This window comes from Phoca vitulina, unplaced genomic scaffold (genome assembly GCF_004348235.1).
Source record: "Phoca vitulina isolate PV1807 unplaced genomic scaffold, GSC_HSeal_1.0 scaffold1, whole genome shotgun sequence".
Lineage (NCBI taxonomy): Eukaryota > Metazoa > Chordata > Mammalia > Carnivora > Phocidae > Phoca > Phoca vitulina.
The window spans coordinates 100,101,857-100,116,295 of record NW_022589704.1 but is presented as its reverse complement, the minus strand read 5'-3'; the positions used below and the strand labels follow the sequence as shown (position 1 = coordinate 100,116,295).

Here is a 14,439-nt window from a genome sequence, read left to right as displayed (position 1 = left end):
AGTAATGAAATATTAAATTGATTTTTTTGCAGAATTCATCTTGTAATCCCACAATCTTCTGTAAAAGTTCATTAGGTCTCAAAGTTAAGTTCAAAGGTGGGGAAAGATAAAATTAAAGGAAAACTCTGTGCAAAGTGGGAAATACTTTCCGGAATGTAATAGATATGCCACAGATTTTCCTTTCAGCCCAGGTGAACAACAGGGACTGAACTTACTCTTCCATCTGAAACAACTGAAAAAACTATGCAAGATTTATGAAACAGTGGTTTTCAGATATTGGACATGAGGGAGCACAAGACAGTGATCCCTGGGATAAGAGAAACAAACAAGGTGGAGAGAGTCTTTAGGCCACAGAGCAGGGCCAAGGGGAATGCAGACAGAACTTGGTTAGTTCCATGAGTTCAGGAGTCACAGCTGGCAGTCTGGAGTGGAGCCTGGAGAGTTCATAGAACAGAGAACTGGCGTGGAGAGGGCTGTACAGAGAGAACACTCCGAACATTTGCAGTGTCTTTGAAGATTTGCAGATGTGTATCTTCAGTTGGATACAGTCAGCACAAGTGTGTGAGGAAACTACCAGAGGCCAGGTAAAGAACAACCTGATGTAAGCAGAAGGCAGAATGCTCAGAGCTCATACAGGCCTGGGAATAGTTTTTTGTTTTTTGTTTGTTTCCATACCAGCCAGACTGGAAGACCTTGTAATTTACAGGTTACCAGGCAGAGTATCTAGAAGGGTATTGCTGAATTGTAAGGCAGAATGAACCCTAGAGTGAATTCTACCCTGCTGTCACCTAACAAAGCTCAAAAGCAAGACTCAAAAGGATCTAACAGTTTCCAAGTAATTTAACCAAAGCTCAGAATGTTTATAGAAATACACAAATATCCAGCACTCAAACAAGGTAAGATTCACAATGACCTGCATCAAATCAGAACTTCCAGGCATGCAAAGAAGCAAGAAAATATGAACCATAATTAAGAGAGAAATCAATCAATTGAAGCCAGCCCAGAAATGTTGCAGATGACAAAATTAGTAGACAAGGACAATTGAAAGTTATTATAAACTATATTGCAAATGTTCAAGAAGGTAGAGGGACAATTGAACCATGTTAGAGATGGAGGATAGGAAAAAAAAAAACCCAAATGGAATTAGAGATGAAAAATATGAATTTGAGATGGATATGCACTGAGTAGGATTAACGTGTAGATCAGATGGGGCAGAGGAAAAGATCGGTAAACTTGAAAACAAAGCAACAAAAGCCATCTAAAAGCATAGACAAAAGACTGAAAGAAAAATAAATAGAGCAGTAGAGAGGGGTGGGGCAACTTCCACTAGCCAAATATACATGTAATTGGAGGCCAGGAGGATGGGAGCTGGAACAGGGGGACAGAAGACATATTTGAAGAAATGATGGTTGAAAATTTTACAAATGTAATGAAAACTATAAACCCACATATTGGAGCAGTTCAACAAATCCCCAAGAAATGATGGTTGAAAATTTTACAAATGTGATGAAAACTATAAACCCACATATTGGAGCAGTTCAACAAATCCCCAAGAAACATGAAGAAAGCTACACCAAGGCATATTTAATCAAATTGCTTATAGCTGGTGATAAAGAGAAAATCTTAAAAGCAGCTGGGGAAAAAAAAAACACACACACATACATTACATAAGGAGGAACAAGTGTGAAGGACATCAGACTTCTCATCAGAATCCATCCATGTCAGAAGATAGTGGAGCGACATCTTTAAAATACTGGAAGAAAATCAGTCTAGGATTCTATTCCCGTCTTTCAGAAATGGAGGCATAATAAAGACTTTAGACATACAAAAGCTGAGAGAGTCCATCACCAGGAGACCTGAACTATAGGAAATGCTAAAGGACCTTCTTCCAACAGAAGGGAAATGATACCAGATAGAAATTTGGAGGCACACAAAGAAATGAAGAGTACAGGAAATGGTAAACATGGGTAAATATGATTGCCTTTTTTTTTAATTTTATAATTTTTCTTCAAATATATTTCATTACGTAAAGAAAAACAGTAACAATGTGTTGTGGGGTTTATGGAAAATACATGCACTAGCACAAAGGCTGGGAGGGGAGAAATGGAAGCATAAGATTCTTTCACTATAAAGTGTTACAGTATCGCTTGGAGGTAGAATGATAAGATAAAGATGTTTACTACAGACTTTAAAGCAACTGCATGTGTACGTACACACACCTCACCTAAGAGTTATAGATAATATGCCAACAAACGTGTTAAAATGGAATCATAAAAAAGTGTCAAATAGGTCAATCCAAAAGAAGGTAGAAGAGGAAATAACACATGGACCGAACAAAACAAAACCCAAATGGCAAAGTGGTAGGTTTAAATCCAATCATATTAATAATCATATTAAATGTAAATGATCTGAACACCCTAATTAAATGACAGACATATAACAGGAAGTCCTAAATTATATGTTGCCTATAAGAAATGCACTTTAAATATAAAGATAAAAATCAGTTAAAGGTAAAAGGATGAAAAAATTATACCATGATAATACCAATCAAAAGAAAGCTGGAGTGGCTATAGTAATATCAGATAAAGTAGATTTCAGAGTAAAGTAGATTACTAGGGATAAAGACTATCATTTTATAATGGTAAGGCATCAATTAAGATGGCATAATGATTCTAAATGCTTATGCACCTGACACAACAGAACTTCAAAAATATGAGGTCAAAACTAACAGAACTGCAAAGAAAAATAGATGACTCTTCAATCCCTGGGAGATTGCAACGTTGCTCCCTCAATAATTGATGGAACAAGTAGATAGAAAGTCAGTAAGGATACAAAAAACTTGAACAACACTATTAGACTAACTTGACCAAAGTGACATTTATAGAACACTCCACCAAACAACATAATACACATTCCTCTCAAGTGCACACAGAACATTTACCAAGAGACTATATTCCAATCCATAAAACAAGTCATGACAAATGGAAAAGGATTAAATTCCTATAATGTATGTTTTCTGACTACAGTGGAGTTAGATTAGAAATCAATGACAGAAGAATCTCTGGAAAATTCTGAAATATTTGGAAACCAAATAGCATACTTCTAAATAACCGGTTTGTAAATGCAGAGATCAAAAGACGGAGTATTATGAACTGAATAAAAATGAATACACAGCTTTTCAAAATTTGTGGAAAGCAGGTAAAACAGTACTTACAGGAATATTTATAGGACTAGAAATGTCTAAAAAAGAGAAGAGGTCTCAAATTACTGGTTTCAGCTTCTGTGTTAAGAAAGTAGAAAAAGAAAAGTAAAATCCAAAGTAAGCAGAATAAAAGAAATCGTAAAGATTATAGTAGAAAATGGAAAACCACAGAGAAAATCAATAATCAGCCATACCTGATTCTTTGAAATCCATGAAATTGATAAAGCTGTAGCTGGACTGATTGGAAAAAACAAAAGAGAGAAGACACAAATTATCGGTATCAACAGTGAGAGTTGTTACATTACTACAGAATCTCTACAAATACTAAAAGAATAATAAGGGAATACATTAAACAACTTTATGCCATAAATATGTTATCCCAGGACAGTGGACAAGTTCCTTGAAACGCCCAAACTACCGAAGCCCACTAACAAACAGACAACCTGAATAATTCTGTATTTTAAAATGAACAGTAATTAAAATACATTTCCACACAGAAAACTCCAGTCCCAGTTCCAGTCACTGGTGAATTCTACCATATATTTAAGGAAGAAATAATCCCAATTCTACAGAAAGTCTTCCATAAAACTCAAGAGGAGGAAATATTTATCAGAAAATATTATTTTCTGAGGCCATCCTTACCCTGATATCAAAATCAGAGAATGTAATCAGAAGAAAAAAACAGCTACCAACCAACATCTTTCACACAAAGAGATACAGTAGTTAAAGAAGAATATATTATGACCATATGGAGTTTACCTTAGGAATGTAAGGATGGTTTACTATCAAAAATCAGTGGGGGCACCTGGGTGGCTCAGTCGGTTAAGCATCTGCCTTTGGCTCAGGCCTTGATCCCAGGATCCTAGGATCGAGCCCCATGTCTGGCTCTCTGGTCAGCAGGGAGCCTCCTTCTCCCTCTGCTGCTCCTCCTGCTTGTGCTCTCTCTCTGTCAAATAAATAAAATCTTGAAAAAAAATCAATGTAAAAACAACAAAAAGCAATCCAATGTAATTCATTATATGAATAGATGAAGGAAGGAAAACCAGATGAATCTCTCAGTAGATAAAGACAAAATCCAGCATCCATTCCTGTTAGAAACTCTCAGCAAAGTAGAAATAGAAGGGAACTTATTCTACCTGGTTAAGGGTATATGAAAAATGGACCTCCAACATCATACTTAATGGTGGAAGACTGGGTGCTTTCCTCCTAAGATTAGGAACCAGGCAGAGAGAGGTGTCTGCTCATAATCACTTCTATTCAACACTGAGCTGGAAGTTCTAGCCAATTTATTGAGGCAAGAAAAAGAAATAAAAGGCATCCCTATTAGAAAGGAAAAAGTAAAATTGCCATTATTCACTGGTGACATGATTACCTACATAACCTATTATGATTTTATTATGATTATTATAAAATCCTGCAGAATCTATAAAAACTACTATAATCGAGGCTTAAGGAAGTTGTAGGATATAAGACTAATACACAAAAATCAATTGTGTTACTACTAATGTACGGCTGGAAAATTACAAAAAACCTTTTATAATAGCATTACAAAGTATGAAATGGAATACATTTGCTAGAGTGTAAGACTTTTGCACTGAAGACTCTTAAAACATCACTGAGAAAACTTGTAAAAGACCAAAATAAATGGAGATACCTTGTGTCTGTGGGTCAGAAAAAATATGGTGAAGAGGTCATGTCTCCTCAAAATGATGTATAGCTTCCAATCAAAATCTCAGCACACTTCCTCCCTTCTTAAATATATACTAATTATATACTCTACAGTTTAGAAATAACTTATTCTATTTTATTCTAAAATTTATAAGGAAAGTTAAAAAGACCTATGATGTGGGAAACAAAGGCAGCAGAAAAATTATAAAATATCCTTACTACCTACAGCCCATCGACAAGTCTTTGAAACAGGCAGAATGACATTCCTCTAGGGACTCAACTGCCTCAATGTTAATACTTTGCTAAGGGCAAAAGACAATCCTAGCACAAACCCCCAACCCTGGATCCTGTAAGTCTACTTTAACATATAAAAATTCCTTCAGAAATTTCCTTTATCTCTAAACTCCCCAAGATACGTATTATTTATCTCTAAACCCCCCAAGATACGTGTTGGCAATCACCCCCGCCAAACATATGGCCCACCGAGATACATCTCAAGGGTCTCATGACTTAGGTTGTATTAGACAGTAATAAATGACCTTTTCCCAACAATAGTTAACCCCCTCAAGGTCCTGGAAACCTCGCTTCTAAATTTCTTAGAGACTTAAACTATAACTCCCTCCCAACTTGAAAGTACATAATGGGCCACTCCTCATGACCCCGGTGCAGCTCTTCCTGCCCATGGGTCCTGTCCCCGTGCTTTCATAAAATCACCTTTTTGCACCAAAGACGTCTCAAGAATTCTTTCTTGGCCATCGGCTTCGAACCCTAATGTTCTGTCCTACATCAACCTGTAGTTAACTCACAAAAAGAAGAAAAAAAGTTGTAGGAATTACACTGATTACATGACTTAGTACTATAAAGCTACATCAACCAAGACATTGTGTGTGGTATTGATATATAGATGACATATCAATGAAAACCAGTGCAGAAACAGACCTACACTTACATGTATGTTCAGTTGATTTTTGACCAAGGTGTTTTTGGGGGAAGAGGTGATCTTCCCAAAAAAAGGTGCTGGAACAATTGGATATCCATATGCAAATAAGTGAACCTCAGCTCTTACCTCGTACCCTATGCAAAAATAACTCAAAATTTGTCAAGATATAAATGTAAATATAAAAGCAGAAACTATAAAACTTCTAAAAGAAAACACAAGAAAATGTTAAAGACTTTGATTTTGGTAAAAATGTCTTAAATACAGCACAATGAGCACAAACTGTAAAAGATTAGTCAGGCTTCATCAAAATGAAAAAGTTTGCTTTTCAAAATACACTGTTAAGAAAATGAAAAGACAAGCCATGGACTTGGAGAAAATATTTGTAGAACATCCAACCAAAGACTGGTGCCTAGAAAACAACAACAAAAAATCTCTTCCAACTACATAGGTAGGACCTAACCCTATTAAAAAGTGCTAAAAGATCTGAACAAACACTTGAGCAAAGAAGATACGTCATACTCACCATCGTTAGTCTAGTGAAGTGCAAGTTAAAGGCACGGTGAGAGGCACCTGGGTGGCTCAGTCGTTAAGTGTCTGCCTAGAAAAACACATTTCCTAATTCAGATGTATGGGTTTTTAAGAAAGTTTTCTTTATAGATAATACATGCATGTAGTTTTAAGGTCAGAACGTAAAAGAAAATCAGTAAAAACTCTCCTTTCCACTTCTGTTCTCTGACCAGTACACCGTGCTCTCCCCTACCCCGTGAACGTATAAGCAAATACAAACATATATGCTTACTTTCCCCCCATTTTCCTCAAAAGGTGGCTTACTTTAAAAATAATGGTCTGCTTTATGCTTTCCTTTACCTTTAACATACCTTGAAGATACTACTAGAGCACTTCCTGTGCCTCTTTCTTTTCTTTTTTTTTTTTTAACAGTTGAAAAATATGTTTCATTTTTTGGGCATATTATTTATTTAATAAGTCCCCCCACTGGAGGACATTTGGATTTTTCTGAGCATTTGCTACTGTAAGCAATGCTACAGTTAGTACCCTTGTATGTATATTACACACACGTATGAGAATGTATCTCTGTGATCAATTCTTGGAGTGGAATTCCTAGGTCAAAGGGTATATGCATATGTAATTTTCATACATATCAAATTGCCCTCTGATGTACATACCTCAGGTCATGGTCCCAGGGTCCTGGGATGGAGCCCTGCATCGGGCTCTCTGCTAGGCAGGAAGCCTGCTTCTCCCTCTCCCATTCCCCCTGCTTATGTTCCCTCTCTCAATGTCTCTCTCTCTAATAAATAGATAAAATCTTTAAAAAAAATTATTTTAAAAAATAAAGTCATGGTGAGAACACAACACTCCCACTGAAATGGCTAGAATTAAAAAGGTTTATTAATTAAAACCCCAGTTTTGGCTAGGATGTGGAAGAACTGGAACTCTGATAGGCCACTGGTAGGAATGTAAAGAGGAACCACTTTAGAAGATGAGTTGGCAGTTTCTTAAAAGGGTAAACCAACCCCTACTGTACGATCCAGCCATTCCACTTCTGGGTGAAATGCAAGTGCACGTCTGCATATGACTACCCGCAGCCTTATTTGTTGTAGTGCAAAATGAGAAGCCACCTCTTTTGCCTCTTTCGTAAGGAAGGTGTTTAGTTTTGTCTCTTCCTCCTCAGGCCTTTTTATGTGTTTGTGCACCAAAGTTCTTATCTCACCAAATGGGTTGAATGGCTGGTGTCTTTCTGCCATTGCAGAAGAGAACCCCTTCCCCTTGCTGCAGAATGGGAAGATTGGATTCTAGCCCTAACTCTGACACCCTGGGCCAACCAGGACCTCGGAGTTCTTAACTGCCAAATGAAAGGCTTAAGTTATATTTATTCATTCACGAATATTTTTAAGCACCTGACATGTGCCCAGCACTCTTTTGGGTACTGGTAACACAATGAAAATTGGCTAAAGTCCCTGCCCTCATGGAACCAGTTATCTATTAACCTGTGATGTGGTGGACACGGTCTTCGGTTTCAGGAGCTATGGCCTACTGTCTTAATCTCAAGGAGTTTATGAATTAGTAGGGAAGGGAGACCAACATAACAGAACTACTGTTGTAAGGAATGTTATGAAGGAAACCGTTTGAGGGGAGACACACCCTTAGCAGGGCCTGCAGGGGAGACCTCTCGGTGGAGTGGCACTTGAGCTGACATCCAGAGGAAGAAAGACAAAGTGCTCTCTCATTTGCCTTCACTGTCTCTTCACTCAGAAGTCCAGACTGAATGGAAGACTGTGATTTGATTTCTTAGAATGTAGGCACCTCTAACTGTGAGCAATTTCACGGGGCCCTCTGTTCCTTACCTCACACCTTCACAGTGTTTCAGTGTCTTGTTCAGGAACTATAAGTGCTAATAAATTAAACAGATCTAACATTTGAAATTCTGTTTTAAAAAGAATATTTAATTTGTTTTTGTTTTGTTTTCTTTGCTGAGTTAGAGTTACATTGTAGGTTATCTGAATTTTGGTAAGAGTAATAACACTCATCTAGATCATTGGTTTCCACTACAGGCCTGAATGAGTTCTCAGGTTCATATGCTAAATGAATGTCACCTAATAGAAAATAATATCTCACACAGGAATGCTATATATTTCGAATGTACATAGATGCTGTTGTACTTAATAAAATGACAATTCATTTAATAACGTTACTGAATTCTTAGTTCAGCTAGTAACAGCTCAACATTTCCTCAGTGGTTCCATTGTTTTAGGTGACCTCTGAATTTTGATGGCATGTTAGCTTCATTTTGTGTTCTATCAAATTTTTCAAACTAGCTTAGTCTGGAGATCTAGGAGAACGTAGCAAAAGACTGTGCATATACTACAAGTGTCTACTTGAATATAATAAAAATAATCTTTCTCTTACAGATATTCCTTTAAGGACCAACCTGCCACCACCATTCAGAAATTATAAATATGGTAACTAATTTTATTTATTCTTTAAAAACGTATATTAATACAATTTTACGTTAGTTTTATGTTGATAGCAATTTAAATTTGGTTTTCAAAAATGAGTTTACTATCTGTAAATAAAAACCAGTATGGAAGTTTATTTAGAAATATAGGAATCCTGGTGTATCAGTGAAGTAAATTGTAATAGTATATGAAAGTGGCCTATTTGTGAGGAACAAATAACATGTTTGGCAAACGATGTCTAAAATGAATTTCTTTGTCAGGTAACCAGGAAAGAAAAATGATTTCAGACTAGGAATTAAAAGAAGAGATTAAACATTTTAAATGCCAATAACTTAAGCATAGAATATAGTAATTTTGCCTATTACAGGGGTCGATTAAACAATGCAGTAATGAGGCAGGAAGTTGGGTTCCATTATTTGGTATAAAGGTGGTACAGTTATTAACCTTCAGCATAGTGACACTCACCAAACTTTGAGTTTGAGACCTTACTTGAAAATTATGACGCATCTAATAAATATTTCTGTTAATTGGTACAGACATTTTTTGAAGTATAAATTTTTTATTACCTCAGATCATTTTTTGGAGTGGCTTTTAATTCTGTTCGCATTTGGTAGAGCAACTTATGACCTAAAATACTTTGAAATCACAATCTTCACCGTGTGTATGCATTTTAATATCCAGAGACTAATTGTGAGGTCATAAGGGGTAGTCAAGCAGAAGTTGGAGGCACTGAGTGGAAAGTACTTTGATTTATTGGGCTTAAAGAATTTACATACTAAATATTGAATAAGAGAAAGGAATAAAAAGCACAGTTAAGTAAATATGAAACTTCTCAATTCTGGCTTTTGTGGCTTTCAGAGTATAATGACTTGCAATATAACCTTAAACTTGAATCAACCTACAGATGCCATTTCCTTTTTGCATGGGGTGTGTGTGTGTGTGTGTGTGCACGCATGTGCATGCATATGCATGCATATGCATACATATTCCAACTTGTGTTCCATATAAGTCATTTTGAAAGATAAGTTTTAGATACTGAATGCATTAGAATATGTGACTGTTAATCATCACGGGGATAGATAACGTACCTCTTATATTGTCCCACCTTATTAACACTGTTTTGACCTAGGATTTGTATACTATTCAGGTGAATTGGCAGAAGAAGTGAACACATTTATCTGTGAGATGAGAAATTAGAGAACCACTAGGGTTTTGATAGACTTTCAGTGACCCAGTCTGGGTTTGGCTCTGTAACAATCTGCTGCTTTGTGTTCAAAAAGGAAGGCCAAACGTTACTTTCTCACCTGTCCTTGTCCTCCAGTATTGCTACCTGCTCTGTGGGAATAGAACACATTGGGTGTTGGGGAGTGGAAAGGGTCCAGAGTCAGATTTCAGCTTTGCTGGTTGCTGTCTCCATGCCCTTGGGCAAAGGGCTGGCTCGCTGGCCAGACCACCCAGACCACGGAGAGTCTGAGATTTCTTAGAGCCCCTCCTCCTATTTAATTGACATCTACATCTAAGACTGATTTATCCTGACCAGACTGGGTTCTAAAGCACATTGGATGTGGTCTTATTTTTAAATCCTGATCACCTAGACTCTGTGCCTGTGTACAGTAACTATTGGTGGCTATGCCGTGTGGAGCTGCTGATACTGTTTATTTCCTAAGGCCGTGTGTGATTAAACCCACTTGTGTGAACACGTCAAATGCACCACAGATATATTCTTTTTATTTATTTATTTATTTTTCAAGCTTTTATTTATTCATTTGAAAGAGACAGAGAGAGCACAAGCAGGGGGAGTGGCAGGCAGAGGGAGAAGCAGCCTCCCCGCTGAGCAAGGAACCTGACGGTGGGGCCTAGGACCTGGAGATCATGACCTGAGCTGAAAGCAGATGCTTAACCGACTGAGCAACCTAGGTGCCCCGATTCTTTTTATTTTTATGAGGTTACTTTCCTCAAGGAATTTGCACTTCAGGTACAATACCCACAGATGCTGTTTCTGTTAGTAATGAAGATTTTTTTTTTTTTTAAAGAAGTAAAAACAAGTGAAAGAGATTATTCAACAAGGAAAAGGACATTATTAGTACAATATCTTTTGCTAGCTGGTTGTTTCCCTGACCCTCTTACCAAGTCTTACTAGTTTCTGTTGGAGGGAAAAATCTGAAAATTTCTGTTCAAATCATTTCTTATTCTGCTAAAAAAAAATGTGGCCTTCTTATTGTGGGTTTGCAGGACCCATTAGAGCAAGGATATTTCTAATAAAGGCTCATTAGCAAAATATGTAGAACATGACTAATATTTGGTAAGATCAAACCACAGTTTGGCTTGTTGGTTGTAACAGACTTTAAGTAGGATCCTTTTAGTTAAAAAACTTACCGGCTTTTCTTTTTTTTTTTTAAATATTTTATTTATTTATTTGACAGAGACACAGCGAGAGAGGGAACACAAGCAGGGGGAGTGGGAGAGGGAGAAGCAGGCTTCCTGCGGAGCAGGGAGCCCGATGTAGGGCTCGATCCCAGGACCCTGGGATCATGACCTGAGCCGAAGGCAGACGGTTAACGACTGAGCCATCCAGGCGCCCCCTTACTGGCTTTTCTAACTTGTCTCTAATAATAAACCGATATCTAGCTATAATGAGAAAAAGATAATAGGTAACTCAGAATAACAGATAATCCAAAAGCCAATTTGTTTATTTTCTTGCGTACATTCTGAGCTTATTTTTAGCAATTGTGGTGTATTTACATTCCTAATATGCATTTTTTCACCTAGATTAGATTTATTTTTAGTTCTTAACAGTACATAGTTGCAGTCCTAGGATTAGGCTGACCTTGTGTTAAAAATTGCAATAGATAACTGAAAGTTGACTATTTAAAATAATGGGTAATTCAGTGCTAGTTCTTAACTGGGTAGCTACCCTTTTCTTTCGTATTATTAGAACAGAGTTAAATCAAGGCCTGTTTTTTAAGTAGATCCTTTCATTTTACTATTGGAATTCTTTATTGAATCGAATGGCATGATTGATAGAAATGAATTTTAGTTTAAGGTTAAGAGTTTGTCCAGATATAATAATACATGTAATCATAATACATTAATTGGATGGTTAAACAAAACTGAGTGAAGAATTGGAAACTTTCTGACTTGAAACCCGTTAAATGCTGAGCCCCTGCTATAATTAAGAGCTCACTGATGCAGAGTCGGACTTCACCGAATGTAGAGAAATGACTTACTGGAAAAGCACAGCATAGCCTGACATCAAGATAAACAGATTAAGGAGTGAAGGAGGATTGAATAAAGCAGATTAGATGGTGTGAGCCTGTGCAGTGTTTGAAAACCAGGAGGCAAATACTGATATTCTTTGGGCATTAGCAGCCCTGCTCACATTACCAGTGAGCCTGAGCTCAGAGAGTGGTAACAAGTTGTCAGGATAATCGTTTGACTCCTGTCACTATATGTATTCTGAGATATTACTAGGTTTTTTTGAACTGCTTATGTTAATGTCTGACATTTTTTCCATTATTTGCTAATTATAGCCTTTTACAACTCCAAAAAACAGGATCGAGTAATATCCACCTGTCTTCTATTCTGAGGGAAAATGTGCCAAGTTCATTGCAGGTTATGGCACCCAGTTGTGTGTGTCAAAGACGAAGGCTTTCAAATATCTTTAAACAGCAGTGACCTTTAAGGTGATGATATATAAAAGTAATTTTTTTTTTTTTTTTTTTTTTTACCGTATACTAGATTTTTAAGTGAATGGATCATAAGGCAAGGACTTAAGTTTCTCAATTTCATAGCTGCACCCTCCCATTTCGGATTATTCAAATGAAGTTTTAAAATAATCTTTTATGAAGACTTCTTTTTTTCTTTCAGATAAACTAAAGATTGTTCATCAAGCACATAAAGCAAAGGTACGTTTCATATACAGTAGTATCTGATACATGGCAAGTGATCGCCGTTGGCTGTCTCAGTGAATGAATGAATGAACACACGTACTTCTGAAATATTTCCCATTATAATAGCATTTTTTATTTTGTAAGTACCCTTTCTACAGCCATTAAGGAAAAAAAAAAACCCCCACTAAGACCCTGTTAGTAGTAGATCCTTTAAAAAAGTGTTAATTTTTTAAAAAGCGTGCATGTTCTATATCAAGCAAATATTTAACATAAAAATTAAATTTGCAAAAAAATGTTTTTTGAAGTGACTAATTCATAGACAACAGCCATACCCTCATGCCATTTTCTTTGTAATCTCTGGTATACAGTTATTTGAAAGCTGATTGAGTTTATGGTGGGTATCTAGGATTAGAGAAGACAATGAAATTAGGTGAATTAAAAAATAAATGCTTGGGGCGCCTGGGTGGCTCAGTTGGTTAAGCATCTGCCTTTGGCTCAGGCCATGATCTCAGAGTCCTGGGATCAAGCCCTGCATTAGGCTTCCTGCTCAGTGGGGAGTCTTCGAAATGCTAGTGAGGGTCATTCAGTTGTCCACACTCATTGAACTGAACTCCCCTTAAGATCTGTGCGTTTTATTTATATGAAATTCTACCTGAATTTCACAAAACAATAGACATGCCAAAAGGGATCCAACATAAGACTTAAATGGAAATGCTTAGGATATTTGGATGGGAAGATGCAACAGTATGAAGATGTCCGTTTTTTCTTAGTTTACGAATTTAATGCCACCCCATCTATATATGAATGAAAGAAGCTGATTATAAAACTAATATGCAAAAAATAAATAAGAATAGTTAGGAAAAGGAAGAGAAAGGGGAGTGACTAGCCCTGACATGTGTTACCCATATTATTAAACTCTAGTAATTAAAACAGTGTGGTGCTGCCATATGAACTCTTAGGTCAATGGCACAGAATTAAAAGTCCAAAAATTGACCCAAATATATATCAGAATTTAGTGTATAGTAAATATGATATTTTAAAGCTATGAAGAAAACATGAGGATTCAGTAAGTGTTACTGGGACAATTGGGAGATATCCAGAAAACAGTGAGTTGAATCCATATCTTTTTTTTTTTTATGCCAAAATAAATACCTACTGGATTAATGACATAAATGTGAAAATAAAGCTCACAGGTGAGGACAGAGGTGAAACCAACTGAACATGAGTAGATCATTTGTTCAAGCTGGGTGATGGGTGCGTGGAGGGTTCATTGTGCTGTTCTGTATGAAATTCTTCATAATTAAAAACTTCAAAAAGAAAAGGAAATTGACAAAAACATTTGAAGAGAACAGGGAATTTTAAAATTAATCTTAGAGTGAAGGTCTTTCTAAGTATGGTAGAAAACCCAGAAACCATAAAAAATTGATAATTTTACTTTATTCAAACATTCAGCACCTTTTTCTAGGAAAAAAAACACTAAAAAATTGAGAAATAAGTGAAAATGGGGAAAATTTTCTAACTTATATTACAGAAAAGGCCTGATTTCCTTAGTATATGATGCTGTTTTACAATTCCATTTAAAAAATTATCCTTCAAGTCCATTAAAAAACAAAATATTTACGACTTGACTCAAAATAAATGCAAATTCAGACTACACTTACTCTCCATCTGTTAGGTTGGCAAGGATCAGATGGTTTTGATAGTACACCATGTCAATGATGCTCTGGGGACTAGGTACTCTCAGCGATTGGTAGCGTTCCTGTA

The 14,439-nt window shown here is 36.5% G+C and overlaps 1 protein-coding gene across 6 annotated transcripts in view; it reads left to right on the top strand.

Moving 5' to 3' along the window:
* The window catches only part of CUNH2orf76 (chromosome unknown C2orf76 homolog), a 240,316-nt gene that overhangs the window by 33,596 nt on the left and 192,281 nt on the right, over positions 1-14,439 (top strand). For all 6 annotated transcript variants that reach the window (XM_032412020.1, XM_032412002.1, XM_032412010.1 and 3 more), the window contains exons 3-4: positions 8,738-8,788; positions 12,653-12,690. In XM_032412020.1, coding sequence (XP_032267911.1) covers positions 8,738-8,788; positions 12,653-12,690 — 89 coding nt within the window. The remainder of the gene's footprint in view (positions 1-8,737; positions 8,789-12,652; positions 12,691-14,439) is intronic.